General features: G+C 39.3%; 1 protein-coding gene across 2 annotated transcripts in view; it reads left to right on the top strand.

Annotated features, from left to right (window-relative positions):
• Positions 1-20,714, top strand: part of LOC143163393 (cytosolic phospholipase A2 epsilon-like) — a 34,105-nt gene extending 13,391 nt beyond the window's left edge. For both annotated transcript variants that reach the window (XM_076344660.1, XM_076344659.1), the window contains 15 exons: positions 5,282-5,324; positions 5,932-5,995; positions 7,358-7,500; positions 7,657-7,746; positions 8,463-8,500; positions 10,171-10,306; positions 12,225-12,361; positions 13,569-13,791; positions 14,716-14,830; positions 15,578-15,715; positions 15,992-16,099; positions 16,946-17,137; positions 17,624-17,793; positions 18,863-19,049; positions 19,922-20,714. In XM_076344660.1, the coding sequence (XP_076200775.1) occupies positions 5,282-5,324; positions 5,932-5,995; positions 7,358-7,500; positions 7,657-7,746; positions 8,463-8,500; positions 10,171-10,306; positions 12,225-12,361; positions 13,569-13,791; positions 14,716-14,830; positions 15,578-15,715; positions 15,992-16,099; positions 16,946-17,137; positions 17,624-17,793; positions 18,863-19,049; positions 19,922-20,130 (1,993 nt within the window). In that variant the 3' untranslated portion in view covers positions 20,131-20,714. The remainder of the gene's footprint in view (positions 1-5,281; positions 5,325-5,931; positions 5,996-7,357; positions 7,501-7,656; positions 7,747-8,462; positions 8,501-10,170; positions 10,307-12,224; positions 12,362-13,568; positions 13,792-14,715; positions 14,831-15,577; positions 15,716-15,991; positions 16,100-16,945; positions 17,138-17,623; positions 17,794-18,862; positions 19,050-19,921) is intronic.
• Positions 20,715-22,840: the final 2,126 nt, after the last annotated feature.

The raw sequence follows: 22,840 nt of genomic DNA, 5'->3' as shown, positions 1-22,840 counted from the left end.
GGCTTGGATGTTGTGCATGAGTGGGTTTGCATATGGGGATGGAGGCTGGAATTCATGTCAGAGCATGTGCGCACTGGCTGTGTGTCAAACTCTTCTCTTGGACTTTGCAGCTGGTTGCCTTTTCCTGGAGACATGTTCAATAGATAAAGTCAGATATTTAGCAATTTCTGCAGGTGCTGTCTGAGTAGGAATTCTACTGGTTGGAAAAAGATGGCTGGGACTGTGTAAATAAAAAGGAACCTGGGCAGCGCCAAGGAAGAGGTTTTAAAAAGAACCGCAGTCATGGCTCAGTTGCTACAGCAAGAACACATCTGATCCACGTTTTTCATTCATAGTGTGGCACCTGGGTGACCAATATAATAGTTGTGGCCTGAAGAACTCCACACGCAAAGGGAAGAAATCGCTGCGTCATAAGTCAGTCAGTGAGGGAATGTCCCTGTGAGGTCCCAGCAGGCCTGAGAAAAGAGAAGACACTTCTCTGGGAAAATGGACTTCTTGTTGGAAGGCAGATAAACATTTCCCCTACTATCCCTCATTTACATTTCTTGCATATGTGTGGTGGTCAATCATCTGCCCATCAATCTGGTGTTCTGCCCATCAGTCGAGCCTGGAATAAAGGTGTAAGCACATCCGAATTGATTAAATATTGTGATCTTTGTAGGATATCGAGGTTTTTTTTTTTTTCCCCTCAACATAGAAAAGTGTGTTATCAGGAGTAATTAATGAAAGGGTTTGTGCACTAAAATTGGAGACAAGGGATTGCATTACTGGTAATAAACTAGAGAGCCCTGAAAAGGTCTGAAAGACTAAACTGAAGCAGCTGAGATGGATCACCAGAAAGCTATGGACCAAACCAACTTCTGTGTTGAACAAGCTCAACAGGTTTTGGCAAGGGATTTTGGCATTGCTGGATGGGAGAAGTGTTGACAGAGATTAGAGATAATTTTCAGAGCGGGAGAGCCAACTGTGGTGCTAACAAGAAGTACAGCTAACCATGCGGGACAGTTTCTACAAATCTGGTATTGTGATGGGAGCAAAATACTTTTTTTGGGTAAATATGGCAGTTTATCTCTGAAATTAATAATTATTCCCACCAGCACATTTTGTCTGATGCTATTTATCTGAAGTAGTTTTTCATTCCTTCCCCATCTTCATTCCAGACTTTACCAATTGCAAGATTCACTATATTAGCCTGTTCTTTCTTTCCAGCATTTCAGATGAATAATATCACACATGAAGTGTAACCCCAGGCCAAGAAAGTTTCCTGGGTCGCACCTACGATAGTGGTTTTGTCACTCCTATTTTTGTTTGCCTATTGACCTCACTGCAAAAATTGTGTTTTGTGATACTTTTACCAAAGAACATTGTAAAAATTCCCTTACGATGCACTGGTGGGCTGTATGAAATCGGTTCCCCCATTCATTCCTGTTATCTTTTATTTAAAATGGAAGAAAACCTTCATTTTGGTAGCTTGGTTTCCACAACTGCAAGACGAATACCCTCTCTAGCTTTACCTCACTCTTTTATGCCACTCCTGCAGTACCTGCAAATGATCACCTCTCTGCTGCCACTACCCGTGGCAGGCACTGAGAGAGAGCCAAACGTTTGATCCTAACGACACAGAGAGGAAGGCATGCTCCTTCCTCCAAGTGCCTTTTCACCAGCAACCGAGTCAAGTGATTGCAAACGCCTGCCCAATGTTTTATGGGCCCATAACACAAGCCCAGCTGGCATGAGAGCTGCTGCCCTTGAGCAGCAGTGACAGAAAAGGTAAGGTCGTTGTACACAGGTTGTTGATTTGCATACTTTAGTGCTTTTTGTGTTATTTTCTGGTGATTATCAATGGTAACGTGGGCTTTCTCCCTTGTATTTCCACTGGTAGGGTCCAGCAGCAGCACGAGCCTCTACGAGTTGCTACAGGGTCAGGGTCCCGCTGGACTAGGTGGCTTCGCTCACTCAACATCCCCCTCCCCTCCGATTTCTGCTGAAGCCCACAGGTGATATTGAGGGGCCACAAAGAGACTTCTGATGAACTAAAAGGTACTTGGAGTTTCCAAGGAGAGGTCTGAGGGCCCCAGGGTATTTGCTGGGTCTGCTGATCTTCTTTTTGGCCTCTTTCTATGTTTCAGATGTCCCAAGTTAAGGAGGTGCATCTCAAACAACTCTTAGAAGAGTGAAGGACCACTCTTACACAACCTTTCATCTCAGCTCCCCTTACCTTTTCTTTTTTTTCAAATGTGAAAGACGATGTTTAAAACAAAGCCCACTTAACACAAATAAATGTAAATAGGTGTACAAAAAGTTGTATAAAAGTTAAATATTAATTAATGAAATATGAAAAAAGGATGATTTTTAGAAAATAAAAGTCTTTTTTTCTTTCTGTAGTTCTGCTGTGTTATTTTGAGAAATTTCCCTTATGTGTGTGTGGACCAGCAGATCATGCTAGCCATTTGGTTTCAGCACTGCTGAGGAAGCTCTTAGAGTAGGCTGAGTCTCCATCCATCGGGAGCCAAATGTACTGTTCGTATTTGTGTTTGTGGCAGAAAGTCACAGGGCGTCCAGGGAGCACTGAAGGCAAAAGTTTTAAGTCAAGAAAGATGACAACCAAAGAATCTTTGAGGTGAATACAGTTTTTATTGAAATAGTACCATCCCCCATGCTTCTCTTGGGTCGTCAGAAAGCTCAGCAAAGTAGCCTGCACTATGTGGAATATACTAAAATGAAGGGGAAGCTGGATCTGACATGGAAGAATTAAAATTTTGTACATAGGTATCAAAAAATCCAGATTCTCTGGTGAAATGGAGCACAGTAATCTACTCCAAATGTGAGCTGTAATATGAGAATCTGTGTGACTGCAACTTCCCATACAATGTTGCCCATTTCATTATAAGCCAGGCGTGATCTAAAAAGGAGAAGGCGGCAGTTTGATGCGTACCAGGTGTTGGGAAGTGATCCCTGGGCTCACAGAGTCCACTGCAGTCTCAGGCACCCCTTCAATAGACATTTAGTGGAGGATGCCCAAGGTCTCTGTTCCTGGCTTCCCCTGCCACAGGCCATAATATGCTCCCAATTCTCATAGTAAAACTGAGGTCTGCATTAAAAAAGGCCACAAATCACAAACTGTGATGGAGGAGAGGACAGGAGTGTTAGTATGTGTTACAAGGGCTGTCTAATAGCAGGTTGGTTGTTAGGGAAATTACCAGCTAGTGCTGAGAAGTGGACGTTATTCAGTGCTCCAAAGATAGGCAAAATATTCAAAGGTCCCTGCCAACCTGAATAGTAAGAGCTCTTCTGCACCCAGTTCAGCTCTGTTTCTAGCCACAGCTGATCTCCAAAGCTTCAGAGAAAGGTGAGTGCCTTTGCTCTTCTTAAGCATATGGATCACCAGGTTAAAAAAACCCCAACATTAAAAACATCTGTCTTATGCTGTGACCTGCAGAAGCCTTGAAATTCAGGATATAAAAGTTGGAAGTGCAGTGTGGAGAGTAACCAACAAGTGACAGCAGCTGGGCTTCCTTACAGCAGTGGCTGCAGAGGTGACACCCCAAGAGGGACATCTCAGCCGTCGGTGCTTAATGCCTGTGTTGTCCTGGTTCTTCCCAGGAGCCTTCCAAGCCGTTACGTCCAACAGTGTAGGTTCTTCCACCCTGTTTGAAGGTCATGCCTTGGACCTCCTAACTATCAGCCTAACTTTATACTTTGCTGATACCAATACCTCAAATAATACTGCAAGCTACTGGATATTTACCTCCATGAAGAGACATCTTTTCCTGCCTTTCCATCTTCATTTCACCAGGCTATGCAGGCTGAGATCTTTTAATATCCACCATGCTGTTTCTCTGCTTTCCTTAATTTTTTTAATGAAGTATTTGAGGATAGTGACACCATATATCTTGTAATGTTACAACTATTTGACTACAAAATAGTAATTAAGTGCAAAAGTTTGCATCTGAAACAAAACCTGAGTGGTACTTAAACCCATTTCCCTGCATGCAGGTAGAAACACTGACTATTTTTTGCCCGTTCCTGACCAATGTTCTTTGAACTCTTTTAAAATGCACTTTCAAAAAAAGATCCTACAAAATTCTTAAGTAAAATTCTTTTTTCCAGTGTATAACTCCTTTTTTTTTGTTTTTGTTCTGGGGTTTTTTTGGTGTTTTTTTTTTTTTTTTACTGGAAAGTTTTTCCTGAGTGTTCTGCACTGTATTTAACCAATTCATATTTTTCTCTTAAAGGAAGATACTGATTTGGAAATGAAACTTTAAACTGTGTATGAGCTTTGAAATTTTGAGAGAATTCTTTGTCATGAGAAATTTTACAAAGCTATTTTCATGTGTGTTTATACTGAAATCTAATAGTTCTGACAAACCTCTTAAAATAGATAATAACAATGTCATTCATCTGATTTTAAAGGAATTGTATTGCCTGGTTTCAGCTGAGATGAAATACATATCTCAACGATATAACTATGTGAGACTACAGAGTGTATAATCCATAGCTTGTAAAGTCTGAATAAACAGCTCATACTGTCTGCGGCAGATTGAGGAGTTGGTGCTCAATCCTTATAATTTTATGTATGTATGTATTCCCTTTGGACTAATCTGTATTACTGAGATACTGTATGAATTTACATCTGCAATTTAATGAAATGGTAAATCGTAAGATATCCTTAATGAGGCATTGCCTGATTTTTCTGAGGGAAAAATATTTAAGAATATAAAAATTGGCATCTGCAGTGTATGAACCCACTTCTGCCCCTAGATGGATAAGTGGAAACACATCTACACATATAGCGACATATTAAAATCTCGTGTGCGTTTTCCAAATCTGTAGAACGGAGTACAATTCCTTCTGCCGTTATGGTAATTTTTGGAAAATTATGGAAATCTAGACAAATGTATTAGTTTTTCAAGTACAAAACCTTGGGTCAAACTGTGTAATGATCAAAACAATCAAAATGGATGTAACAGCCTCCAGCTCTCCTCAAACTCAGTATGTCACGTATCGGAATTCATTACATGGTTTACTAAAGCAAGTATGAAAAACCACAGGAGTAAAAGCCCAGCTTCATATTCTATCATGGGTGGATGGAAAAACTTGCAACTTGGCTCGTCATCTAGAACTATGTTTGATAAAAGCTTTAAAGTATTTCTGAGTGAGAATGTTAGTCAGAAATGTCAAAGCTGATGGGGGGAAAATGAGTAATGTGTTAACTCATAGACTTAATTATTTATCTGAGTTATCCCACCCATGACATTATATTTTCCATTTTATTTTTCAGTCTGGACTATCCTGATAGCATCATTACTAATGGAGTACTAGTGGTAATGTATATTTCTTATAATCTTTCCTGTGCCTGCATAACAAGTGTTCATATTCTTAACTCTGGAAACTTTGAGCTGTGTCCCAAAGCCAGTATATCAGCCACGCTGTCCTACTGAGAAAAAGGATCTGTTGTTAGCACTAAGGATCACTGTTTTCCCATCACTCCAGTGCAGTGCCACCTTCTACAAAGGCATGCTGTGAGGCTGCTGTCAGCATGCATGTGCCACCTACTTTCTTCTATAAACTTGAATTTCCTACCTATTATTCCCACATTATACCCAGAACTGTCAGGTGTTAGTGAAGAAAGTGACAAAATGCTCATAAGAAGAGTCCCATATCTCAATACACCCGTTATTTTGAATAGGTCTCATCTTCTTTACTTAACTGTCTCTCCAAGTTCAAGCAGCTCATGAGTTGTTCCTCTTTACTTTCAAACTTGGAAAATAATACCATGTCACTATTGCCCTCATGTTATCTGAAGACATAGTAATAGATAATAATTGTGTTGCTCATTGATCCACTAGAGGGGTCAGCTGAGAACAGTATGAATCACTTGCAATGACATTTACACTTTTCTCAACTGTCATTTATCCTCTCTTGCTACAGGCACGTGAGGTTTCCTGTTTGGAGGTTAGAGTGGATACTGGGAAGCTGAAGCAACAATCCACAAGTGAGGTTATTGCTTCATCAACCTATTGTTTTTGTGATGTGATTCAGTCATTATAACAGATGTTGAAAAATTAATAATCTGTTGTGCATGTTACTCTAGCTGTGTCACATAATACTTAGTTTTGCCATGCCCCACCTTGCAGAAAGATAGTATCTGTCAAAATTCAAGTTAGTCAAGTATTTAGTTCCAAGGCAAATCTTAAATCGAGGCAAAAATAGAGCCATATATACTAGAATTAAAAACTTGGAAAAAAATATATTAGTTCTCTTTGTTAATTGCTTGTTTAAAATGAAAATTTTTAACTAAGTTGGATCTTCTTTTAGAAGTATCTTATAATTAAATTAATATGTAGAAATTTTATCCTGTATGTTTAATTTGGGTTTTAGTATGTACAAAGTTTCTGCACATTCAGGGTTCTGAAAGGGACTTTTTTTGGTTGCTTGAGCAAAAATAATAAATTTACGCTCTTAAATTTAAATGTAAAATTGTACGAAAGGAGTCTGCACAAAATGCAAACCACCACCAAATCAGGACTTTGCCTGTAAAATGTAGCTGTGCTAAATATAGCAGGACTCTTCACTAGTTTTGAAGTTCATTCAAATAAACAGTAGCTTGTGTAAAGCTGCTCATGGGGCAAATCTCAAAAAATCATGGCTGTTTTGAGATCATTCATGAACAGAAAATTGACCTTTATGAATAAAATGGTAGCAATGGCTGAATTGCATTATAGGAAGTTCCAGACTGAAATGTAACATGGGGAAGAAAGGTTAGTGACCTAAAATTATATGCCTCTTGGCCCTGATCTTGCAAGAGAACAGCATACGGTCTCTCTGTAAACGTAAAGGCTTTTCCGTGCAAGGAACACAGCCTTTGGGTTAACAGGTTGTTTCTGTTTTGGTGACATGAGGGCACATGTCAAGTAGTCTGCTTGATTTTTGGGTTTGAATCATTTGACTATTGTAGCAGACACAACATAGAATAAAATGTACATGATGAACCAGAACAGACTGACATAAAAAAAATGACTCTCTTATTCAATATGAATAATCCAAAGTGCCTTTAAACTGACACTCCTTTAAATCTAAATCTTGGTTTTATTTATTCATGGAAAGCACCTACCAAATAGCACGCTATAGTATTTCAAAAATCTGTGATTTCTGTATATTAATGATTTATATAGATCCACCAAGATGTTTTATATCAGTTTTCCATCTGGTTTGGCCACCCAAAGTCTACTTAATCATTGTGGTGTAAGGAAAATCAGACAAAAAGCATGCAGAGTAGAAGCGGATTTTATTTATTAGTTATGTGTGTTTGCTTGGAATAGTTAAAATTCTCCTTGTTCCCTGCCTCTCTGTTTAGACCAGGAGCTTACATTTACAGTGAAAGGGTCCCATGAAGGAAGCCAGAAGATTTCGCTGGACTCTGACCCCAGCCTTAGGATCATCGTATTTCACTGCGTCATAAATGAGCAGACAAGACTGGATATCATATTACCAGAAGAGGTACGTTCCCCTTCTGTATGTTATCAATAACCTCAATGAAATTAGAAGAAGAAATTAATGTAACCAGTGAACTGAACAAGCTCTCTTAGTAGGAGAAGTCCTAGAGGTGACAAACTTTTCATGTGTGCATCCCTACCACTTTTTATGTTGTTTCAGCTGGCAGATAAAAATGAAACAGAGAAGTCTGGGGTCCTTTCTTTCCCTCTGAATTCACTCCCTTTGCAGAAAGAAATAATAGTAGAAGAGGTGAGTGCTGTGAACCTTTTGGAATAAATATTTTCAAAATGTGCTTAATATTGTCCTGCTAGAAATAAAGCTACCGAGTGAAAAAAAATCACTGTGTAAAATTGTACAGCTGCTTATTGAAAATGTTAAAAAAAATTAAGACTGTCATATTCATTTTTAAGGAAACAGATGTTAACAATAATTATAATAAAATGAAAATCATTGCAAACCTGCATCCCAAAATTAGAATTAAGTGGTTCAAAGGAACAAAAATGACCATAATATGCACATGCATTCCAAAATTTCTTTTTCAGTACTGGGGTAATTCCAGAATGGCTAGTAATTAAAAAAAAAAACAATCCAGAATACGAGCTTAATTCAGATCTTAACTTGTCTAAACATTCATATTGAGAGTGCTTTTGTATGTAATATTTTTCTTTTTTTTTTTTAATAAGGTAACGTCTCATTCTTGTTGCTTCTTCTAAGTGTGCACACTGTGAGCTGGTCTAACATTCAAGCTTGTGGCACACTACCTGCCCCAAATAGACAGGCTTGTTAGATAAGAGAGAATTTGATTCCAGAGCAGAGTGGTGAGACTTTGGTTATTGTACCAAAATGAAGTCCTTAGCCATATTATTTGAGAACCTCCTCTCTTACTGAATGAGCATTGCCTGAGCTTGAAGGAAAGAAATGTTCTAAAATTTGGTGTTAATTAGCTTTATTTTCTGGATTTCTAGGATCATTCCTTTCACTTGTGCTTGACAGCAAGAAAATGGTAAGATAGCCTCTTTTTGTCCTATCATCCAGGATTACTGTAAACTAGTTATCTAGGTTTTTTTCTGTGATAGGTGGAGAGATGAACACATGCTGCGTGAGTGCTTTGTCCTGTACTCACGTGGTGCCTGAGGTAAGTGCAAGTCTGCTGCAGTTACAGGATCACGCAGTTCAATATGAGTTTATGAGCCTTGGTAGGTTTCTTCAGAGTAAATTAGCCTATTTTATGACTACTATTCTTAGACATGAGTAAAACTGCACTACTCACATATTAATTTTATTGCCCATTTATGCCAATAGTCAGATCTGTGTAATGACTGAAATAAACCCTATTCCTCTTTAACTTTGCAAAGTCACCAAAACAAACATAGGGCAGCCTGGCTTCTGGCCCTTCCCCTGTTTCACTGAGCAGAATGGGAGCCGAGACCTGACCAGCCGCGCCTCTGCCAGCCCACTTGCAGGGACAGAATTGCACCAGTGATAGGTAAAATTGAAGACAATGAGGTTTTATGGTACAGCTGAAAACTTCATTATGGTTCACAGCATCCTTACTATTGGGTGATATACAGAAGGGAAGCAAGGTGGATTTTCAGAGCATGGGAGCAGTTTGTGTAGGTGAAATTCAGAGCATGGGAAGAAGAGCTACCTGCTCAATCTCAGCCCATAACAAAATGTATAGAAATGTAAATCTAACAGAAACAGGCTTATAGAGAGAGCAAGAGAAATTTTAATCTACAGCTAAAAAAGTTTTTTGTTTTTATAAGGTCAATCAATTGACCTTATTCTGTTTTCAAAATTACACTGTGATATACCAAATTTGCTGGACAACAGAGGTTACTAACATTAACCCTTGAAGCATTCATGTTTCTGAAATATTGGTGAAAGTAATGTTCAGGATAAGGTTTGCAGCCAGCAGAGGGTGATATGACCCAGAAGATTTGGTCAATATTGAGTGCTCTTCTCAGTAACAAGTGTATTTGTGTTGAAGGCACAAAACATTAGCTGCCATTTGATTTGTTTTGTACCTTTTTTTCTGCAAATTTTTTGGCTTGTGCTTCATATTTCTCACATTTCTTCAATGTGGCTGCCCATGTGGAAAAAATTATGGATATTCTTATATACTTGCAGGATGAAGCTTGCAAATGCTTATCTAGAAATCTGTTCAGCACACAGGTGAAAGGCTGGATTTCACGGGACAGAGGCTGAGCAGGGGGCGATGCTGCAGGACTTGCTCTGCAGTTCAAGCTCCATCACATAGCTCATTAGGACCTTCACTTTAAATACTATTAGTGAGCTGTCAAAACCTGAGAGCAGGTGATGGTGGCATCAGTTGAGTTTTCCAGGATGTCACGGTGACAAAAAGGAATGGATACAGAAAAAATTACTCCTGAAATTATGCCTTTTCATGATCTTTCCCTGGCTTGTGTGTGTTATCTTTGTGCCCGTGTTCACAAGAATTGTAAAGCACCTTGGAAACTCCTCTTCATCCTCACTACTACTCCTTGCTGGCAATAGAAATGCTCCTTTTTCTTCTGTTCTTTGATCAATATGCAGACTTGGCAACAGCTTGTTTTACAGATGATTTGTGGAGTTTGCTGACTACCTGCCCTACAGGTCTTGAAATTGGCTATAAATGACATGTGCATTGATTTGTCCCATTGTCTATTCCAGCTCAGGAGACCTGGATGTGCGCTTGGGGTTTAGTCTGTGCACGGAAGAGCAGGACTTCCTGCGGAAAAGGAAGAAATATGTTGCTGCTGCTCTGAAAAAGATTCTTCATTTGGAGGAGGATCTGAAAGAGCACGAGGCAAGCCAATACAGTCCCTGGTAGCAACTCCTCTCTGGGGATTGGGGCCTGGCTCACAAATTGAAACCACAAATAAAAAAACAGCTTAATTAATCCTGCTGTTCTGGGACAGGCCTGGCCACCTAGGTCAAGAGATGAGCAAGAGAAGCAGTAGCTGGTTCATGCAGCAGAGTAGGGAAGGCAGAATAATGCCTTTACAGCCCCCCAAAACTGCTCAACAGTTCCTCAGTTCAACCCATTCCTGTTTATTCTTGATATTTCTCAGGGGTCTCAGGAGGAAAATTTATACCGGGCAGACATGGAACAGCTGGGAGATGCTGCCTGGGGAATAGTGTGTCTTAGCTCAGTAACAGAGGCAAGGTGGTCGTCATGGCCACCCTTGTAAAGGATTTTGAGGGGAAGAAGCAAAAATTTTCACACAGACATCTGAATAAAAATACTTTGGGTGGTTTCTGCCACAGAAAAGATATATTGTTGGGAAAACTGACTACTAGAATAAAACCGTCAAGCTGGAAAAGAAGAGTGAATCTTACAGCATCGTTGAGTTGTATAGATGAAATAGCTGATTAAAAGTATAGCTTCATCACTGTAGCTTTATCACTGTAGCTCCTGTTCCTGCCTCCATAACTCAGTCGTAAGTTTTGTAACTGCTTATGCCTAGTACAAACATACCAACAGAATCCTCTTTAGCTGACAATTAAAAGAAATAGTGCTGCAGATAGGGTACAGATTTTAAAAAATCATATTTTGGATTTCAGAGCAGAGAATAATATAGGAAATAAACTTTTCAAGAAAGCTGGAAAGAACATTTTTACATAACTGTCTAAGAGTTTCCTGACACAAAGAAAAGTGGTTGAGGTGGTAAGACCAAAATGGTAAGACCAAAGCTGTTTTTTGAAAAGGTCTAACTACTCTGGCTCTCCTATTCATGTATTTAACTTCAAAATTGTGGGAAAAAATCCCCTCTACCTTGTTAACTGACTTTATATTTGAACTGAAAAAAAAATTATCATTAGAATTTTAATTCATGATGAAAAAGGTTAGAAAATGTAAAAAACAAAATATAACTTTTTGAAATTATTCTATTTTTATTTAAGATGATCAGAGTTTTCCTCGTTATTACTTTATAAAATTTTCTAGATTTTAAGTTCTTATCGAGTTTAGGGTAGGAAGAACTTTTCTTTTTTTTAAATTTCATAGAATGGGAGGAATATTTTCTTCAAGCTCTATTCATTGACTTTAGAACAGCAGATCGCTTGATGAAATTAGAAGCTAATACTTAAAAGGTATAAATAGACATTTTCCATAGGGCATGTAAGCATCCACACAACTCAAGATGCTAACGGAAGCAAAGGGTGTACTAGATCAGCAAAAGATTAAGAGAAGAATAGTCTGTCCCTTCAATTATACTTGGACCATGGAGGTGGGGAAGCCCTATCAATGATTGTGCCTCAGGACATAAAGTAATTAGTGGCCTGAGGCCAGGAAGGCTTCGGCTATTGTGCGGTCTGGCTGATTACAGGGTGCTGTGCCGTTCTGAGACACTGGTCATTGTTAGAGGCAGAATCACAGATCCCTAATCTGCTCTGGCATGGTAAATCCTGTGTTTTCTATGACGACTTCTAATAACACACTTTGAGAAGAATTCCAGGGTGATGAGGTTGATTTCCAATTATATATTAAGTAAACAGCCTCCCGCCTGCCTGATCTGAGTGGGTAAGACATAAGCCTTCCCTCTCCCATCAGACAGGTGGTGGCAACAGAAGCCTTTTGCAACAATCGCATCCTTTTTGCACGAAGTAACCTCACGGCTTGTATCAATGCCTGTAACCTGTATTCTGATGGCTGCAGTGAGAAGGATTGCTTGTCTCTAATACATGCATGGCTTTTGCTCCTTCTGCCTTGCTGTGTTGGACAGGTGCCGGTGGTGGCCATCACGACGACCGGGGGAGGGACGAGATCGCTGACAGCGATGTATGGCAGCCTGCTGGGTCTCCAGAAACTCAATCTGTTAGACTGCATTTCCTACATCGGTGGTTTGTCAGGTACCACATGGTAAGAATGACCCAAACAAGGTTTATGTTTGCACTCTCTTTGCTTAATACTGTTGACTATTTGTACAGCACCATCAGCTTATATGGCACTTAGTAAATCAAAAGCATTTCCGTTTTTCCCCACAATCTCCTCTGTGTCCACCTAGAGCAAAGAAACAAAACATACTGAATAAGAGATCAACTGCCACGTTCATCAGCTGCTTTTGTCACCACACTGACACAGTCTATGCCTGGTATTTTCATGTAAATGCTCTATTACCTTTTCATATTTTATCAATTATACCTTAGACTGAACGCAACAAATTTGTCTTTAGACTGGAAATTGAAGGAAGACGGGAAGAAGAATTTATGCCTGCCATTTGCTGGTTATTCTCACTTCCATTTTGGATTTAGAGTGCATCTCCCTCTGGTAAAAGGTGTATTTGGGGCTAGTGGAATTAATACTGTCGCAGATAGTCCAACAAATGATGCTAAGTTGCTGACCTCAGAGAGACTGCAGTTATGGTTGCTCTCTTCTCCCAGTGGGCATACGGCAGATGATGTCATATTTAAAATAACTTAAGTATTTAAACATGTGGGTTCCAGGTAGCTCCACTCCTCTACATCTGGTTGGAAGCGGAGACAGTTTTTTTTTCACTGAATTGTGTGTCAGTCCTTTATATAAGTCCAAACTTTAATGACAGGTTTGTCTAAGTATTTGCCGAAATTCTTTTAAGTTCTCTGTATGTATGTGGAGATCTGAGTGTACCTGTCTGTGTTATGATTTCAAGGAGACAAGTAGGAATAATCATACCAGGACATGCCCAAGACCCAAGAACTACCCAGTTCTCTTGCTGGTAGGAGCCAATAGCAGATACAGGCAACAAATAGGAGACTAGAGCAAACTAGTAGTAGAATACTTCCCATCTTCCAAGAAATGGATTTTCTGAGGACTTGTGGAGTCTTTGTATTTAATAGCATTGGGAGGATTTTTTTTCTCCCTTGAATTTCTCATATGATTTTTAAGCACGCATAAACTTTTATCATCAAAACCAGGAAAGCTTGGAGGTTTTGTATGCTTTTGAAATGAGAGTATTTCAGGTGTGTTTAATTTTCAGTTGTGAAGTCCATATAAATTGAGAAACAGGCAAACAAGTTGCACAAAAGTTCTCCAAAGCCAAACCACAGCATTAGTTCTCTTCCATTATTTTCTTCTAATGTTTCTTCAGGACAATGGCAAACTTATATGAAGATGCTAATTGGTCACAAAAATATCTGGAGGACGCAATCAAGGAAGCTCGCAAGCAAGTAACCAAATCCAAGATCTGCTGCTTTTCTTTGGATTGTCTTAAGTACTATTATAATGACCTGATGGAGAGGTCTAAAGAAGGACATAACACTTCTTTCATAGACCTTTGGGGGCTTGTCATTGAATCCATGCTACATGATAAGGTATTACTCATTTTTTCCAGAAGTCTGATGAACTTCTATAGCTATAAAGGAGAAGAAAATAAATTCTGGGATGCTATTCAGTACTACTAATGCAAATAATTAGTTTAGTGGTTGATTAAACTCTGTATATTCAGATGCATTATTAAAACACTACTCTTGTTTTAAAGTGAGGTTGACCTTGAACTGAAGGAGCCATGGCATCGCAGTCAAAGGTGTTCTTTCTTCTTAAAGAAAGAGAAATCCCGAGAAAAAAAATTATTTTGAAATGTAAACTAATGACTTTGGACATGAAATATTCTGACTTGAAGAGGGTCTTAAAAATTCAAAATAATTTACTTCACTAGCATAAATGAATATATGCATAAAGTGACTTAGTTATAGACTGCATGTGGAGATGATTCAAACAGTAGGAAAGAGCATTCTGTAAATATGTTATCAAGTTTTAAGAAAGAGTGATAGAAATTTTCATACTTTAAAAATAGTATAAATTAAGTAGTTTCCTTCTGGTTTATGTTTATACAAGGAAGTTTTAAATCGTCATGTGCAAAAGAATATATTCGTGCATGTGAATATACTTGCAAAATATACTAAAATATGATAAATTCTGTTCCCTGAGATCCAGCCAAGGAAAGTACCTTACCATTCACTTAGCCACATATTTCTTCCTGGGAATGTTTTTTTTCCTTGCTGAATCTACAGTCAATCTCTCTGTATATCTCAAAATCCAAGAACCCAAATAGGGTGTAGCTGCTGATTATGGGATACTTGCCAAGTTTGGAATATCCCATGGCAGATATTTCTGCACAATCCAGTGAGCTGAGAATGGGAAGGAGAACCTGGATAAAACTCATAATTCACACTATATTATTTCAAATGCAAGTTGTTTTTCACTTAATTCTATTAACCTTTTTTAATCAAAACCAGAAAGATGAGCATAGACTCTCAGACCAACGGCAGGCCGTGGATAATGGTCAGAACCCGTTGCCCATCTATGTGGCCATCAACCTCAAGTCCAGCTATAGTGCTCAGGCGTTCAGAGGTAATGGTTATGATCCAGATTTCTTAACAACTTTATAATTTAAGTAATCTGAACTAAGACTAAATGCATGTAATCAGCTTTAAAAATACAAGTCCTTTCATTCTAATCACAAAAAAACCTTTTAAAATTTCACATAATAGTGACTAACACTTAAAAATAAAAAATCCAAACATGTTTACTCTTTAGAATTTGTGTTCTCTACATTGCCAGAAACAAAAATATATTTATACCACAGAAGATGCCAAACTCACAATTTATCCTGGTCACAAAAGCTTCGTAACGAAACTAATTCTTATGGTGGTTCCACGTGGTCTTGTTTTGAACAATTAAAGGGAAATCTTTGAATTTTTGGGTCCTATGGCAGGACAATCACTATTTTCTCTAGTATTAATTTTCACAGTGTCTGTTTAATATTAGCAGCTGAGGACATGACATCAGGTGAATGCTAAGTTCTCTGTCACTGGTGCCCTTAAGGGAACAAGTATAACTGAGCAATACATGCTTTTGGGTAAGATTATCTGCACAGAACGCTTATAGTTTCATTCAGACCAGGGCTTTTCTGCTGGAGATTGCCGTATCAAAAGACATATATTCTCTCAGGGCAATAGTACTGCTATAGCTGGTGAACAGCATATTATGAACTAGCCAGTGTCTTTCTCATGATTTGTTCCTGCTCTCTAGTACTCTTCTGTTTAGCAATAGTTAACACATTATTGCCTTTTCATGATCTGGCTGCTGTCGCCGTAGAGTGGCTGGAGTTCACTCCTTATGAAGTTGGTCTCTTGAAATATGGAGCGTCTATTCGTGCAGAACATTTTGGAAGTGAATTCTTTATGGGAAGGCTAGTGAAGAGGCTCTCGGAGACTCGGATCTGCTACATGCAAGGTGACTATTGCCTAGAGGGAAAGGTGGCCTACTCGAGAGGCAGCTGTTGCAAGTGAGCACGTGGTCTGTGGTGGACTGCCCCGGGAAGACACCAGCAAACAGGTTGAACAGGTGTGAGTTTGCATTAGCAAGGACATACTTAGGAAATATGCCCATGAAGATATTCATCCAGCCAGAAAGGAAGTATCCAAGGGGAAGGACTGAAGGCATGTATCAATTAAAATTCTTCCAAGACTACTTCATCAATCAGTTTCTATTCTCTCTTTCACGTTACAGGAATGTGGAGTAGTATATTTTCCATAGATGTGATGTATGTCTGGAATTTGGCTACTGATTCAGAGGACTTCTGGTGTAGATGGACCAGAGACAGAATAAAAGATATTGGTGAGATGTTTTTGTGTTTTTGGTGTGTGTGTTTTTTTTTTTTTTACCACCAGTATATATTGCTTATAGTCTGTGCAGAGGTCTAATGCCTAAAGAGATGCTGTCGAAGTCAGGGAGAGAGAGATGAGGAAAGCAAACCAGAGATGTCAGCTAAGAAATTTTTCTGCCTGATTTAGAACTAAACCGTGCTTCTTTGGCAAAGCTTTAGGAAAGCTGCGCCTTTTTCTAAAGGACATACAGACACAAAAACAGCCTCCAGCAGACATATAAAAATAATGTTGTATTAAGAACACATCTTAAGATTGTTAAGTTAGGATATGTTCCCCCTTGGCCACTAATACTGTCAGTAGAGAAAACATCTCTTGCAGAGGGCTGTTTTCTCCACTAAACTGCCCGTGGAGAAAGCTTGCTCTTGCTGTTAATTGCACAGGGAACCTGGAGTGACTGGCCTCCTAACTTAGCTAATGTTTGCAGCTGGGTGATATTCACATGCTTTCTGAAGGTGTCCTGTTCAAAGGCCAATGTTGTCCTCCTGTATGTTTTGGGACTCGGCTCTCCCCTGCACCATACGCTGCAATAGAGGTGGGCATCATTCGAGGAAGCCTGGAGTGGGAGGTGGTGCTTACTGCCTGGCAGCTTGCTGCCTGCAGGTAGCTGTCATTTAATTCTCTGTCTAATGCTGAGTTTTATTTGGTAGCATAGATCTTAAGGGCTTATAACTGCGTTTGATTTACCTTTGGGGTGGGGGATGGTGACAACTGTGTGTATTAGTTACTCCATTTTTTAAAATATTGATCATTTCAGAAAACTGTCCTAAACTCAGAACTACTTCTTTCCTTCTTGCAGAGGAAGAACCCTTTCTGTCCATGAATCCCTATGAGGTAGACACATGTCTATTCACTCCCTCGAGCGCCCTCTCCTCTGCTCTGCGAGATGTCTTAACAGGACGCCCAACTATCGCACAGTATCCCAATTTTATCAGAGGCTTCCAGATGCATAGCAAGTACCTGGAGAGTGAAGGATTTTCTACCTGGAAAGGCACAGTAACTCAGCGTGTTTTTCAGTAACATTCTGAGGAGGGTTAGGTTTGGGAATAATTCATTTAGGATTTCCAATGAGGAGGAAGAGACAAGACTGACTTCTTCTGAAATTCCGCTTCTCCATTCCACAAATGCAAGACATGGAAGCCAGATTTGAACAGCATTTCATTTTTTGGGGGGGTTGAGGAGTGAAATTGAATTCAGTTGTCTGGGGATTGTGTTCCAGTGGACAAGGTGAGCTCAGCCTGAGGAGGCAGGAGGGATCTCCTTTTTAGGGCCAAAGCTGATTGAGATGTCCAGGAAGGAAGGAAAGAAAAAGCCGTAGTGTGTGTGATTTACTCCTGTAAATCAGTGCTGCTAGTGAGTCAAGGGAAGGCAGGGAAAATGGGGGGCAAAATTCTCCTTTCTTTCCTCTTTAACTTTCTGCAGAGGAGCAGACAATCTTGGTTTTTATTTGTTGTAACGAGAAATGTTTGTGTTTCAGACACAGTGATAGACTCCTTCCCAAATAAACTGATGGAAACAGCAGACGATGAGCTCTCCCTGGTTGATACTGGTTTTTTCATCAATACCAGCTACCCACCACTTTTGAGATCAAAGAGGGAGGTGGATGTCATCCTGCATTTAAATTACAGTGGAGGGTCCCAGACACTGGTAAGAAAAGCCATGATATCTGAGATGTTTTGCCTTCATGGTCTTTTGGTCTCTAGCACTTGTCAGTTAAACCAACTAACTTTCCAGTACTGGAATGTTCCCAATGGACTAGATGACCTTTAGAGGTCCCTTCCAACCCAAACTATTCTATGAATGGGAATTAGATGATTAGTATATAATCTATTATTTAGATTATTAGGTGATTTATTTCTCAGTAAGTAAGAAGGATATTAGAAGACAGTGATGGATATAGGCATTTTAAAATCATCAAGGTCTTCACTGCAGTGGATCCAAGAGTTTTTGAAGAGCTGACTGAGGAGCATTCTGGAGCTCTGATACTGATTTTGGTTATCCTTGAACTGAGCAAGTTACAGAGGCAATGGAAAATCCTGACAATATTTTAACAGATTAAATGGGAAAACCTATGTGTGTCTGTTTATCTCATACCAGTCTTAGGGAAATGTACTGGCTGATGCCAGACTTGATTAATAATGAAAAATAATATAATTAGTGTTGCATACATAATGAGAATAATATAAAAATAAACATAGGCTTTATAGTAAATACAGCTGTTAAAGTTTTTTTTCATGAGGTCATAAGGTATGTTGATAAATGTATTTGTTAATAGGGAGTCATTATCAATCAATCACAAACAATGCAGAGGACAGAAAGATTGGGAAGTGGTAAATAATGAAGAAGTCAAGACAATGATGCAGAATAATCTGGACTGATCTGTTCCTTCTCCATTCCTGCAGTTTCTTTGCCTTCCCCTTCTGAACCTGATTCATTGGAATTATAAAATCAGTCCTCTGGCTTTTGGCTCCATTTGCAAGCTCAAAGAAAGTGACTGTTTTCTTGTTTTGCCTAAAGCAATGCAGAAAATAAGATAAGCTGCAATGTCTGGTGTGGTTATGGCTGTTTCTGTCTGAAACTTCACATCTTCCCAGAGGAAGATTCAAGCATTAGAATATTCATGTTCGCTGCTGGAATTTAAAAAATCCAGGTCTCTGGATCTTTTTTGAGTTTTGATTCTTTGTATTAATTTTATTTATTTTATTCATTCATCCAGCCTCTGGATCAGATTGCAAAGTACATCTCGGGGCAAGGAATCCCATTTCCCAAAATTGAGATAAGTGAGGAAGACAGGGAAAACTTGAAGGAGTGCTATGTGTTTGAAGATGCTGACAGTCCACAAGCTCCAACAGTGCTCTTTTTCCCCCTAGTAAACGACACCTTCAAGAAATATAAAGCTCCTGGTGAGTCATCTGTGGCTAGCAATTTTAATAAAAAGTCACTTGCCTAGTGTCCCCTCTCCATTTCATATCTAACGTCTCACTGTCATCTCTGACCTTCTTTCCAATGCTGGTATTATCAGCCTCATCACTGACAAAAATAATTGGTCTGTGTCAGCACGTCTGAACTGTGAGAACTCCAGAAGCTTTCCTAATACATTTGAGATGAAAATAGGCATTTACTCCATAGGACTTACTAGAGATAGTATGTAGTTAAAGCTCCCAAAATACATACAGGAGGGGTGGCAGGCCCTCAACACAAGCTGTTATACTCTACAAATATGCACTTGTTATGCACTGCTGCTTGCAAACAAAGATGGAGGCAAAACCTTCTGGGAGTTTTGGTGGTAGCCCATTCATCTGGGTTTTGTTCACGTATTTACAAGTAATCTCCTGGATTGAGGACTGAGTGGATTGAGATCTTTGTTTTTAGTATGAACTATGTCCTCTGTTCTGAGTGCCATAATTTCTCCTGAACTTTCAGTGAGAGTGTTGTTATTTCATCCGGTACAAGAGTATCTTGTTTTCCTTTTGCTTGCACTTTTCTAGTTTGGGTAACAAAGACTTTTCGTTGTCCAAGGAGTGGTCTACAAGTGCTGCTGCTGATAATCAATGTTGTTCTCATTCCCAGCTGCTTGGGTTTACATTATTTTTGGACAGAGGCTTGATCCAGAGGCTGGAGAATACGGTGCTACTAGACTACTTTTACATCCCTCTGGCAAATCATCTTTCCCTCCAAATCTCTCTTTTCTACCTATAATTACTTAGATGACTGATATGAGCCACATACTGCAAGAAAACCTTATTGGTGCATCTCCTTGTGATTTGCCCCTCAGGTGTGGAAAGGACTCCTGAAGAGATGGCTGAAGGCAAAGTTGATGTCTCCAGTATCCTCTCCCCATTTACGACAAGGGAGGTGTGTTTCAGTGAAGAGAATTTTGACAAACTGGTGAAACTGACTGATTACAATGTTCTGAATAACGAGAAGTTGATAATTCGGGCCTTGCACTTGGCAGTGGCACGGAGGAAGCAGCGCAACTATTAGCCACTGCCTGCTAGCTTTAACCTTCCATGTGGTATTTCTTGGGTTGTCTATTATCTGGTGAAATTAAGATGTTTGATGCTTGGCAGTGTTACTTAGGAATTGCCTCATCCTGAGGATGTGCTGGACTCCAATTCATCTTATCTATGTGATTGTTCAGACGAACAGATTGGTATTTACCAGTGGTTTAATCCAAAACAAACTTCAAAGCAGCAAATTTGTGTTTAGTTTTGTTACCTTGTTACTTTACCTTTTGATACATGTATTCCGAATAAACTAATATAGAGTTGTGTAAGATAATAATGAAATATGTAACACATTAAAATGTGACTCAAACCAGTATTTATGTTTCTTTTCTGTTTGGCAGAACAGCAATCCTTTGAACTGGAATAGCTAATCCATTGTGTTGGTCTTGCTTAATTATTGACACACTGAAGGTTGTCATCTCTGATTTGATTGTCTGTCCACTATAAGGTTTTTATTTAACTGGCTTTCTTCACTAATCTTTGAATATAAGTTTCTTAAGTTACTATCAGTGTTGTAAAAATCTATACAGTTTTCACCATCAATAAAAAGTACCCCTGAATTAGGTCATCTTTGTTTCATGTGGTCAAATGAATTCTCTGAGCTGCTATTCACAGAACCACCTATATTCAGCCTAAGTAGTAGTCATGTTGCCCAACTTTCCTTTCATTTTCTCTTGGAGTTGCTGCTGACTGTCCTGTCTCACTCATCTTCACCTGCCTTGACTGTTCCTGAAAGATTACCTTGCAGTTTCTCCCAGTGTTTCGTAAGATGGGAAGTGGTTGCTAGATGTTTGCATAGAGTACGGCAATGCAAGAGGGCCTTTTGAGCTCCCTTCCAGCCATAGTTTTTGCAACTGTTCAACACTTCCCTGCAAATGGTCTTTTTGCAGCGGTTGTCCTGAGAGAGTGGTTCCTCATCATCAAAAATCCTAGAGGTCTTCTGGGGGAAGGTAGCTGCCAAAGACTCTCTTCTCACAGCTCTGCAACAGGCAGATCACAAGCTCGGTCTTTCACAATAGCAGCCCTGCACTGTGGAGCTGTGATACAGAAAGAGGCTGGTCACAGCAGCTCAGAAAACGCTTGGGATTATCTTCCTTTTGATAATAAAAGGCTCCTACTGTTGCAATGAACTTCAGACTGAGTCACCAAGGCAGAATTGGTGTTGAGATCAGAGTCTTGATTATGCTCAGAAGTGAAAAATTTCTTTGTATGGAAAAAAGTTCTAGGAAATGGATGGGGGAAAAAGATTTCTCTCCTATGGATAAAACAGCTGGTGGTGCATCCTAGAGCAATTTGGGTGGTGGAAGAGGAGGAGTGGGCCAGGTTTTTCACCTATGAGTATGTTCATTGTGTTCATGCACCTGAAACACTTGAAAGAGCACGGTATAACCCTGTCTCCAGGTACAGTATTGCACGTTTAAATCTAGATTATTAGCCTTCCATGTGTGAGGCAGCTGTAATTGTGGTTCAGCTCCAGGACAGTAGAATATCAGCTCACGGGATCCATCTGAGTATTTTCCGGAGATATCTTTGGGTTTACTCCCATGGTTTCTAGAACTTTTTGCTGGAAATGAAACAGAGCAGGATGGAAGCTGTTTCAGTCTGTTTTACAGGGGAAACTTACTCAACAACAGAATGGAAAGAAGCCAGATAGGTGCATGACACAGCCTGAGCCTGATTAACCCTGCTTTCCATCAGGGCTAATTAGCCCATCTTCTAACCATGACTAATTACTGTACTGACATAGCTGTGCTGCATCCCAAGTCAGCACTGGGATATCTCTGCATTGTGTCCTGCTGGCTGATATGAAACCTGCCTTTCCCTCTCCGAGGGAGTTCCTCCTACTCTCAGATCACTCTGTGGCTCTTTCCTTCAGCTTCCCCAATATTTCAATATCCTCTGTTTGAAACAGGGTGCCAATAGTGATTAAAAAAAAAAATTTTTTTTCCAGATCATTGATGAAAACATGCAGCAGGCTTAAAACTGAGCTGTTTACAATCTCTTTAGGAATATTTCCCGCTAAGGGTACCTTCCTTTGACTACTGCTTTTTGTGATCTGGTGGTTACCCATCCTTAATCTGTTTAACATCTGGATAATATTTGTTGCATCTAGTTCTTAAGTTAGAGTGTCTTCAAATGCCAAATGTTTTATGAAATTCAAATAATGTCATGTCTGCGAAGTTATCCCTATAAATCAGTTCTCGACTCATTGCAAAGTGAAATGAGATTATTTTGAGTTTTCTTTTTCTGTTAAATTTCATAATAGCAAGGATGATGTTTTTTAAAAAAATCTCCCATTTTGTTACCTCTTGTGTACTCACTTTTTGTACTCCCTCATTGAGACCGGGACCACCTCACATAATGCTAGCAGTGCCCTACACAGTGAAGCCTTATAAATGTGAGGACATAAAGAATAGGTGAGAAAATAAAGAATAATTAACATTAATTTCAATATTAATTTCACCCTCTGAAATATATCCTATTTGAGGTTATTCACTCAAGCACCTTAATTCAGATGCACGAAGTAAAAAAATTTGAGAAAGTGAGTGAGCTTTTAAAGCTTTGCCTTTACAATGGAAACTCTTACAGTTTCAACAGGTGATTAGGGAATTGTTTCATGCAGTATTTGTCCTGCAATAACTCCTTGGCTGAAAGACAGCTTACTGCCTGAGTCAAGCGAAATGGAA

Source organism: Aptenodytes patagonicus, chromosome 7, assembly GCF_965638725.1.
Source record: "Aptenodytes patagonicus chromosome 7, bAptPat1.pri.cur, whole genome shotgun sequence".
Classification (NCBI taxonomy): Eukaryota; Metazoa; Chordata; class Aves; order Sphenisciformes; family Spheniscidae; genus Aptenodytes; species Aptenodytes patagonicus.
This window is presented reverse-complemented; position numbering and strand designations above follow the sequence as displayed.